This window comes from Arachis ipaensis, chromosome B07 (genome assembly GCF_000816755.2).
Source record: "Arachis ipaensis cultivar K30076 chromosome B07, Araip1.1, whole genome shotgun sequence".
In the NCBI taxonomy this organism is placed as follows: domain Eukaryota; kingdom Viridiplantae; phylum Streptophyta; class Magnoliopsida; order Fabales; family Fabaceae; genus Arachis; species Arachis ipaensis.
In genome coordinates, this window is record NC_029791.2 from 21,513,743 (window position 1) to 21,524,445 (window position 10,703).

The following is a 10,703-nucleotide window of genomic DNA, read 5'->3' on the forward strand; positions in this document are numbered from 1 at the left end:
TGAGCCTTGGTTGTGCGCATATTGAGGTTGTTCCTGCTGCTGATTTTCTTGGTTTTCTTCATTTTGTCCCCATATGGTTGATGGTTGGCTTGTATTCACTGCTGCAACTTGTAAACTATCAATTTTTTTAGCCATCTGCTCAAATTATTCTTGAATCTGCTGCTGCATTATCTTGTTTTGAGCTAGGATGGTGTCCACCCCTTCCATTTCTATCACTCCTTTCCTTAGTGATGGTTGGCGTTGTCTCTGATGGCCAAAGAAATATTGGTTGTTAGCCACCATGTCAATGAGGTTCTGAGCTTCTTCAGCTGTCTTCATGAGTTGCATTGAGCCTCCTGCAGAATAGTCAAGTGCCTCTTGAGCTTTCATTGTCAGTCCTTCATAGAAATTTTGGAGTTTATCCCATTCATTAAACATCTCAGGAGGGCACTTCCTGATTAGAGCTTTGTATCGTTCCCATGCCTCATACAAGCCTCCTCCATAAGAACAGTTGTTCTGCACCAAAGTGATGAGTTGGGGCTTCAATTCAAAGTTATTTGCATCGACATTTGGGGTAAGGATGCTACTCCCACAATGCCTTGGATTAGCAAATGTATATGAAGCCAAGACTCTCCTTTGGGGTTGACCATTGTTGTTGGCTATTCTCACTGGTGGATTTGTTGGATTTGTTGAGTGTTCCTCCAATTCATGATATTCTTCATCTGATTCTTCCTCTTCAGCAACATTTTTTTCTCTTGCTTCTCTTCTTAGCCTTCGGAGGATTCTTTCGTCAGTTTCATGAAAGGTAGGGATCTCTCTTCTTGTATCTGACATACAAGCAAAACACAAGAATCACACAATACCAGAAAAGCAATAACACTTTAATCCATGGCTGAAGTGAAATATTAGTTAGCTTAGGCAAAAATTCAAACAGTTAGCGTGTTAGTCAAAAGTTAAAGAAACAGAAAAGAAAAAGTGCTTGATCTAGATCTCCACTTCACTTAATCATTGTCAATCTAATCAATCCCCAGCAACGGCGCCAAAAACTTAATGTGTATTTTTGGAAAACGAATTCCAAACACACAAATCTAACCGGCAAGTGCACCGGGTCGCATCAAGTAATAATAACTCACGGGAGTGAGGTCGATCCCACAGGGATTGAAGGATTGAGCAATTTTAGTTTAGTGGTTGATTTAGTCAAGCGAATCAAGATTTGGTTGAGTGATTTGTGATTCGCAGAATTTAAATTGCATGGAAAATAAAGGGAATGGGTAAATTGCATGAAAGTAAAGAGAACTGAAATTTAAAGTGCTGAATCTTAAAGAACAAGAAATTAAATGGCAGAAACTTAGAACGCAAGAAATGTAAATTGCAGAATCTTAAAGTGCAAGAAATGTAAATGGCTTGAATTGTAAAGGGAATTGGGAATTGAATTTGCAGAAATTAAACAAGGGAAAGTAAAATTCAACAAGCAGAGAAATAGAAGGTGACTTGGATTGAATCAGATCTGAAAACAGAATTGTAAATGAGCATGAAAAGTGTTAAACAGAGAAAGTAAAATGAGAATTTAGATCTTAGGACTCAAGAGACTAGATAACCAAGTCTAGATCTCAATGCCTTCCTAGATCCAACAAGAACAATTGCAAAGGAATTGTAAATCTCAGAGAAAGTAGATGAAGAAGCAATTAATCAAAATGGAAATTCAATTATGCAGTAAAATGAAACGGAGAGATCTCAGGATGAGATTGAAACAGATTTCCTTCAATTCTCCAACCCAAGATCCAAGACAATTGTAATTGAAATTGAAAGCAAGAAAACTAAGAGGAAGAGAATTCAATTCTCCTTCCCCGAGACTCAGAAATTAAAATTCACTCAACACCAAAAGCTCTCCGAAAACTCTCTATGAAAACTAAAAGGGAAAGCTCCCCTCAGAACTTAAATCCTATGCTATTTATACACTTTCTTCAAATGGTCTTCAAGCCTTCAATTGGGCCTTTGCTCTTGATAGAATTGGGTTGATAGAGGCCTTGGTTGATTGCTCTTGGAGTTTGGAGAAGAACCGAATTGAACCGGGCTTGGAATCATGAAAGCTTGAGTAAAAGTTTGAGTAAAAGTTTGAGGCAAACTTTTACTCCAACTTTTCACATCAGCCACCCTCTTTTGCTGATACCAACGTTGGGGCAAAAGTTTGGGGTCAAACTTTTGCTCCAACGTTGGCCTCCCCTTGCACACTCATGGCGCCAACGTTTGCCAAAAAATTAGAGGCAAACGTTGGCGCAAACTTTTGCTCTCCAGGGTGTGTTGTTCATGCGCCAACGTTTGCCAAAAAGTTTGAGGCAAACTTTTGCTCAAACTTTTTGTCCTCTCTTCCTCCTAGCCATTCCTCCTTGCTTCAACCTTTCTCCAAGCTTTCTTCACCTATCATTAATCAACCAAACACATCAAAGCTATGCTCAAAATCATGAGATATTCATTCTTTCATAATATGTGACAATTATAGCATAAAACCTCATGAAATTGCATTAATTCATCTATGGTTGATTAAATCGAAGGAAGCATGAAAATCTACCCAATTGGCTTGCTTATGGCTCAAGAAAGTGCATAATTCAATTGAAAATAAAAGAAAAAGGCTAGTGAAACTAGGCTAAGATGACTTGTCATCACAATTCCCGTGGTGGTCGTGTTCTTGAGGCTTTTTCCTTGTTTGGTGAGATGTGTTGCCGGAAAATTCAGCCCACTAGTGTTACATTGCTAAGCTTGCTATTTGGAATTTCAGAGATTAGTCAAGTGCGGTGTTTGCATGGCTGTGCGGTTTTGCATGGGTTTATGTTTGATATGACCTTGTCAAATTCTCTATTGAATGTGTATGGGAAATGTGGAAGCATTGATGATTCTAGGAAGTTGTTTGATTATATGGAGCAAAGAGATTTAGTTTCTTGGAATTCGTTGATATCAGCCTATGCCCAGATTGGGAATCTGATTGAGGTTCTGCTGCTTTTTAAGACAATGAGGGTGGAAGGGTTAGCGCCTGATCGGCAAACTTTTGGGTCGGTGTTATCTGTGGTTGCATCAAAGGGGGAGTTGAAATTAGGAATGCTAGTTCATGGCCAGATTTTGAGAGGTGGTTTTCACTTGGATGCACATATTGAAACATCACTGATTGTAGCGTACTTGAAAGGTGGGAACGTTGACACTTCTTTCAGAATGTTTGAGAGGACTTTAGATAGGGATGTAGTTTTGTGGACAGCCATGATATCAGGCCTTGTATAGAATGATTCTGCTGATAAGGCACTGTGTGTGTTCCGCCAAATGTTGAATCTCGGAGTGAAGGCATCTAGTGCTACTATGGCCAGTGTAATTACAGCATGTGGTAAACTTGGATCTATTCATTTGGGGGCATCCGTTCATGGTTACATCATGAGGCAAGAATTATCATTGGATAGTGCCGCTCAAAACTCTCTTGTTACTATGTATGCAAAGTGTGGTCACTTGGACCAGAGTTTAATTATATTTGATAGGATGAGTAAAAGGGATTTGGTTTCTTGGAACGCAATAGTTAGTGGATATGCACAAAATGGCTATGTATGTAAGGCATTGTTGCTTTTCAATGAAATGAGGAGTGATCATCAAAATCCTGATTCAATAACCATTGTCTCCCTCCTCCAAGGCTGCGCGTCAACCGGACAACTTCACTTGGGAAGATTGATACACAGCTATGTTGTAAGAAACATCTTTCAGTCGTGCATCTTAGTGGACACTTCTTTGGTAGACATGTACTGGAAATGTGGCGATTTGGATGCCGCCCAAAGGTGTTTCACTCGGATGCCATATCAGGACTTGGTGTCATGGAGTGCGATAATTGCAGGGTATGGCTATCATGGCAAAGGAGAAACTGCATTTAGGTTATACTCAGAGTTCCTAAAAACTGGGATTAAACCAAACCATGTGATTTTCTTGTCAGTTCTATCTTCTTGTTGTCATAATAGACTTGTAGACCAAGGATTGAGCATATACAAATCGATGACTAGAGATTTCGGAATCGCACCCAATCTTGAACACCATGCTTGTGTGGTTGATCTCCTCAGTCGAGCAGGGAAGGTCGAGGAGGATATAACCTGTACCGAAATGTATTCTTAGTGCCCCATCTAGATATTTTAGGCATAATCCTTGATGCATGTCGAGCACATGGTAATAAGGAACTTGGTGATGCAATTGCCAATGACATTCGCATGCTGAGGCCTATGAATGCAGGGCATTATGTACAACTTTCACATTGCTATGCTTGGATAAACAAGTGGGAAGAAGTGGGTGAGGTATGGAATCATATGAGATCTCTTGGATTGAAGAAAATTCCTGGCTGGAGTTTCATTGACATACATGGGGCCATAACTACATTTTTCACAGATCACAACTCACACCCCCAATTTCAAGAAATACTCTTTACACTAAAAATTTTGAGGAAGCAAATGATCAAAATGGAGGAACGTTCATTGTCTATATAATACTAACATTGTCTAAAATGAACAAACGAAAGAGAAAGAAAGGTGAACAGGAGCAGCGGAGAGCGTTCATGGTGTTAATGTGGACAGTTGGATTCTGTCTCATTGGTTACATTGGCGGCAGACCACTCTATTGGCATCTCAATGAGTCCCTCTCTGCCATCTCTTCTTGCCCCCTTTGCCATTGCGATTGCTCTCGAGCCTCTTCTTTCTCTCCCTGATGGTACTTACCTCTTGTCTTTATGCTTTTCAAATGTTGTTTCTTATGCAGTTATGCTGACATATTCATGAATGGTGGTTGCTTAAGTGTTTGTTTTCTTATGCAGGATTGAATAACTCTCAGTTCTTCTCCCTCTATTACTACTACTAATAGAAAAAGCTGCAGCTATCAGATAATAATGCCATACAAATTCACTTATGCAATCACGGAACACACCATGATCATAGTTAAACACATGCAAATATATAGCTGTTATTAACTGCACTCGTTTATATTTTTCGTAGATGTTTTTCCTTAATCTTTGCAGCACAATCACCCCAAGTAGATAAGTAATTATTGTTCACCTATTCAACTTTCTCTTGAATCAATAACTTTTTCTTCAATTGATTTCTGCTTCGAAGATAGATTTATGAACTACTAATACACTATCACCCCCATCACTCACTGTAATTATCACTTTATATGTAACTGATAACTGTACTACACGTGATAGATATGTATTAGCTAAACGCAGATAAAATATGGTCCTGTTAGATTGTTACATCCAAATTAACTGATTCAGCCACAGCTACCTAGGAATATGTTGTTACTAGGGTCTTCAAAATCTTTGTGTGGTGTATGCTATTCTGTGTATACCAAGTATGTGCGAAAGTAGGTCAGTAATTTGTACGTGGACATGTCATGGGGGAGTGTCCACTGCAGAAACAACTTTGTCGCTCAACAAGCGCATGGCAGCTCCCTTAGAGAATTTCCTAGACACCATTCTGTCCTGAACTCCGTCTCATAATATACATGATTGATGCCCTGTTAGAAAGAAGGGGAAAAAAAAAAGAACGAACAAGGCACAGGGTTAAGGAAACAAAAATGTTTGCACTATCAAAGTTTTTTCTTTGCAACAACTCGACTTCACACAAGTTGTTCGTCCAAGAAAACTTGAAGAATTAGCAGATTTTGAATATCGATTCTATTTTTATAATCCTACTTAATTCTATATCAAAGCTTTGTTTTCCATGAATTTAGTTAACTTTGGTGGCTCTAAGTCTCAAGAGTTCAAGGAATCAGTTACCCACTGCCTTGTAAATTGCAGAGAATCAAAAGCAATTTGGAGAGGAAGCTTACTTCGGCCATACCTTCAGATGAACTACTCGGGACACTTCCATCAATGGTGGAAGAACCTGAAGACAACCCTCTCTCACCAACCAGATGCGCGACAGCTGATGGAGGTAGCAGCGCACTTGTGTGTTGAAATCTGGAAGGTGAGGAACCTCCTGGTCTTTGAGCAGAAGAGGCAAGCCCTGGTGGAGATTATGGCAGCAGCGATGAGGAGCTATCAGAACGGTCTGGGGAGTTCCATGCTCCCTCAACCTTAAGATCCGTTACTTTCCTCTTCTCTTCTCTTATTGTGTTTGGTGTAAGATGGAAGACAGAAATTGAAACAAGAATAAAGCTCTAATTTAATTTGTACAAAGGGTAAAATTTGAATTAATTAATTGAAATGAGAATATTTTAGATATAAAATGTTACTCAAATTTTAGTTTCTACCTCTAAAAATTTCAGTCTACAGTGACCCCACCTTTTGGAGGTACTGAAATACTGAAATTTTGGAGATAGAGACAGAAATTTTAGTACCAGTCTTTGAGTCAACAAACATAATACTAAGTCTCAGTCTTCTAGTCTCTGTTCTAATACTTCAAAACAAACGTTACCTTAATTATTTGTCAATTTTATCCAATGTTCTGAAAATCGGACCAGACTGGCCGGTTCAACCGAATTAACCGAAAACTGGTCACTAGTCGGTCCGGTCCACCTACAAAACCGCACTTCAAAAAACTGGCAAAAAAATCGGCTAAACCGGTGGTTAATCGGCAAACTGGGCGAACCAGTTCTTCCCCCCAGCCAGCAAAACAGCGTTGTTTGGCTTTATAAAAAAGAAAAAAAAAGAAAGAAAATGAAGGCTGAAGAGTGAAGAACGCGTGTTGCAGGCTTACCCCAAATCCCTAATAAGCTAATCTCTTCGAAGAAGTGAAGAACACCCCCACTCCCAACCCTAAGCTCTTCCAGGCTCGAGCTTCTGCCCACGAAGGACAACCGCCGTCGTGATTCGAAGCAGACGCTGGAGCAAGCGCCACTGTTGCGGGTCGTTGCCTCAGCGTCGTGGGTCGTCGCCTCAACGTCGCGGGTCGTTCTGTTCTCTACTTCGAGGCTCGAGCTTCTGGCCTTCTGTTCTCTACTTCTCTTGCGGTTAGTTATGGGCTTCTGGCTCTTCTATTCTTGTGTTTTCATATTTTGTTCTGTCTTTTCTCGTCGCGGGTCGTTCTGTTCTCTTCTTCTATTCTTTCTGTTTTCATTGTTTGTTCTGGATTTCTGTTCTTCTGTTCTTGTGTTTTTAAATTTTTAAATTTTGTTTATTATATGATTAATCAAATGTTGAATAAATTTAATGTATGTTGAATTTGAGAATTCTGCTTTGCTCTGTTCTTCAATTCTTTTATGAAATTCAATTCTGCTCTGTTCAATTTTTTTTATTTTTTCAATTCTGCTCTGTTGAATGCCATATGAATTGTGTGAAATATGAACTATGAATTGATATATTGGTCTGGATTCTGGATTGCTGGCATTCTGAGTTGGGGTTGATGGTTGATTTTAACGGTGGTTGCTAATTTTGTTAATTGTGTGTTCTGAGTTTGGGGTTGTTGGTGATGTGATTCTGAATTTACTTTGATGCTGAGTATGGATTCTTTGTTTTGAGTATAAATTCTTTTAGTTTTTCTGTTTTCGTATTTTTTTACTTTGGAGGCCGAGTTTTCTGTTTTTAAATGCTGAGTTTTTATTATTAAATACTTGATTAGAAGTCTTTGTTGAAATTTTTTATGATTCTGAATTTTTTGTTGCCAGTGATTTGAATTTTTATGTAAGTTTGTTATTCTGAATTTTTTTTTGTGATTATTGAATTTGATCTGCTTGGTTCTAGCCTCCAAAAGCAAGAAGTGTATGTTGTTGCCAAGAATGTCATTAAAGGTAAAGGAGTTGTTCTGAGATGAAGAACTTGAATAGGAGAATTATGCAGCACCAACACCAGTTTATTGTTGTGCAAGAGCCAAGAAGTTGTAGAGTGAAAGAGAATTTGAAAATACAAGAGAAAATTGATTTAATTATGATATACATGACTCTTTTACACTGAAATGTACAAATAATAATACCTAGTTACTGCTTTAGTTTCTATAATATCTATTTGTATATTAAATTTTAATAATTTGAATGTATATTGAATTAAAACGGTTTAACTACGGTTCGACCCCGATTAAATTATTGAACTAATCACTTGACCGACTTGATGACCGATTCAGTTCTCGCAACCTTTTTATCACAATAGTGATATTTTGGGAGACACTTTCTTTGTACTTGTCCTAAATTTAGACACCTGCTTGTTTTATTTCTACCAATGATGAAATAAAATAACTTAATATCTTTGAGAAAAAAAAAAGATAAGAGGAGTCAAAATAATATGAATGGTTATATTTTAAAAAATGTGAAGTTTAAGTATTTAATTTATATTATTGGTTATGAATATTTTCCTTCATTTGTATGCATGTGAGAGAGAAATTGTATTTGAAAATATGAATGTCTTGACAAACAGCCTTTTACCCTTTAGATTAGACATGTAAGTGTTTGAAAGAAATAGAAATACAATTAATAACATATTTTATAATGATAAAAAGGTACAATGATAGGTAAAGGAAAAAAAAATTAAAAGAGCCAATAGAGACTAAAGACCAACACAATATATAATTATAGATAGACTACTAAAAAAAAATGAAAGTTATCTATATTTATAAAATTGGAAACATATTTAAGTCTTAGTTAAATATATTTAAATTTTGGCTTGACAAATATATAACTCCATTATATAGTGGCGGTTATATAAAGTGTCACTAAATATTTGTCGCTGTCTATCAAATCTGTTGTAAAATTTATTCTTTAATAATGTTAATTAAGGATTTATTAATGGCGGAAATAGACACAACATCAAGCACACTAGAATGGACAATGGCTGAGTTGTTACATAATCCAGAAAAAATGTTAAAAGTTAGGGCGGAACTTCATCAAACACTTGGCAAAAATGGAAAATTTGAAGAGTCTAACACCTTAAAGCTGCCATACCTTAATGCAATTGTGAAAGAAACTTTGAGGCTTCATCCACCAGCACCATTTCTCATACCCCACAAGGCAATTGATTATGTAGAGTTAGGTGGCTTCACAATTCTCAACAATGCACAAATCCTAGTTAATGTGTGGTCATTGGGAAGAGATTCAAGCATTTGGGCTAAACCCTAATTCATTTGAACCTGAGAGATTCTTGGATACTGAAATTGATTTTAAGGGAAAAAATTTTGACTATATCCCATTTGGTGCTAGTAGAAGAATTTGTCCTGGATTGCCTTTTGCATCAAGATCCATACATTTCATATTGGCATCTCTTTTGTATCACTTTCATTGGAAGTTAGCTGATGAAATGAAGTCACAAGACATGGACATGTTAGCTAATTAAATATTTAAAAAAATTATTTATACACCAATATCAGTCATTATGTATTTATATATAAATATATATATTATTTAATTAGTCACCAAAGTAGTGGTTGAGTGATAGTATGATTATCCTTGATTAATTTCTATGTTATAATAACTATAGTTTCATTTCTATGAAGTATGAATCAGTGGTGCTTTTATAGATTGAGCAATCATTGTCCTTCCAATTATTCTTGGCTTCTGATCTTTAGGAGATTTTCTCTTCCTTTCTCCCCAATTTTGTTGTACACTTTTTTTTTGGCCATTTTTCTTTATGAATAGTTGGAGTCCACTTGGGGATAATAGAGCTAGCTTGATTTGATTTAGTTGAATTTTCTATTTATTTATTTTTTATAATCGACATACAAATTTAAATACATCAATATTCATCAACTCATCAAACCACTAACACAAAAATTACCCAAAACCATTCATTTTGTTTGTCAACAGTAATTTGTGTACTTTACAAAATCACTTACCAACAGGTGTATTTTTAAATTTATATATCTATTTTGTAATGAGATAATTTTTTGATATAGCATGTAATTGATGGAAGTAATTTTTTATAAGAGTAAACTACCATTTCTACCCACAAAAATTGAAAACGCTGACACATCTACCCATAAAAAAAAAAGAAAATTACTATTTGTACCTATAAAATATGAGTTTCATATAACAAAATTATCCAAACACTAAAAAATCACATAAAACTCCCAAATTACCTTTATCATCATCTGCATCATCTTTTTCTCTCCACCACCACCACCACTAACCCTATTCTCTCTCTCTCTTTTCATTTTCTGAGCTCCTCGCCGCCACTAGAGTCCGTTAACTCTGCCAACTCCTTCCTCTCTCTCTCTTTCTCTCTCTTCCCTTCTGTGTTTTGCTTCTCTCTCTCTTCTGTTTCTTCGAATCCTCAACCCAAAAAAGGGACTTCTTTTAGAATCAACATGCAAGTTAAAACGAGAAGATAAGCACACACACATATAAAGAGGCATCATTGAATGAAGAAAAGAATGAAAATAGAAAATTGTAATTATGGGATTGCAGATTTTGCATTGATTGAGTTATGAAAAGGGGAAGAAAATAAAAATAGGAAACTCAGCAGTGAAGGGCGTGGATGAATTGGACAACGAATTTAAAATTGTGGTGTCTCCTTCGCTGTTTGAAATCACACCGCAGCTACAAATTTCTCCCTTCTCAATTTCATAGCATTTTCTTCTTATGTGGATCTGTCACTGGCTTCTTCATTTTTCCTCTTTGTTTTTTCTATTGTTGTTGTTGTTGTTGTTGATTTATGTGAAGAAGATGATAATAGAGGTATGTGGTGGTGGTGGTGATGGTAGTGATGAAGGAAATGAGGTGGTGGTGCCTTTAAACTCAGAGTTTGGCTCAGGCGAGGGCGAGACAGGGAAGGAGAGAAGGAGGGGTGGATG

General features: G+C 36.8%; 1 protein-coding gene and 2 long non-coding RNA genes across 4 annotated transcripts; 2 read left to right on the plus strand and 1 right to left on the minus strand.

Annotated features, from left to right (window-relative positions):
• LOC110264907 lies at positions 4,019-7,352 on the plus strand. Its single transcript, XR_002351240.1, has 2 exons — positions 4,019-4,701; positions 4,805-7,352. It is a non-coding gene; the product is annotated as an uncharacterized LOC110264907 (long non-coding RNA).
• Positions 5,140-8,458, minus strand: LOC107609707. 2 transcript variants are annotated; one of them, XR_001613244.2, is made up of 2 exons: positions 5,818-8,458; positions 5,140-5,502 (listed from the first exon to the last, which is right to left on the minus strand). It is a non-coding gene; the product is annotated as an uncharacterized LOC107609707 (long non-coding RNA). The 2 variants fall into 2 exon arrangements; XR_001613245.2 differs by having other exon boundaries at positions 5,829-8,447.
• LOC107606890 (cytochrome P450 76C4-like) lies at positions 8,565-9,247 on the plus strand. Its single transcript, XM_021107738.1, is given in 2 exon segments — positions 8,565-9,024; positions 9,026-9,247. Coding segments are annotated over 2 exon segments (564 nt in total). The 5' UTR covers positions 8,565-8,682.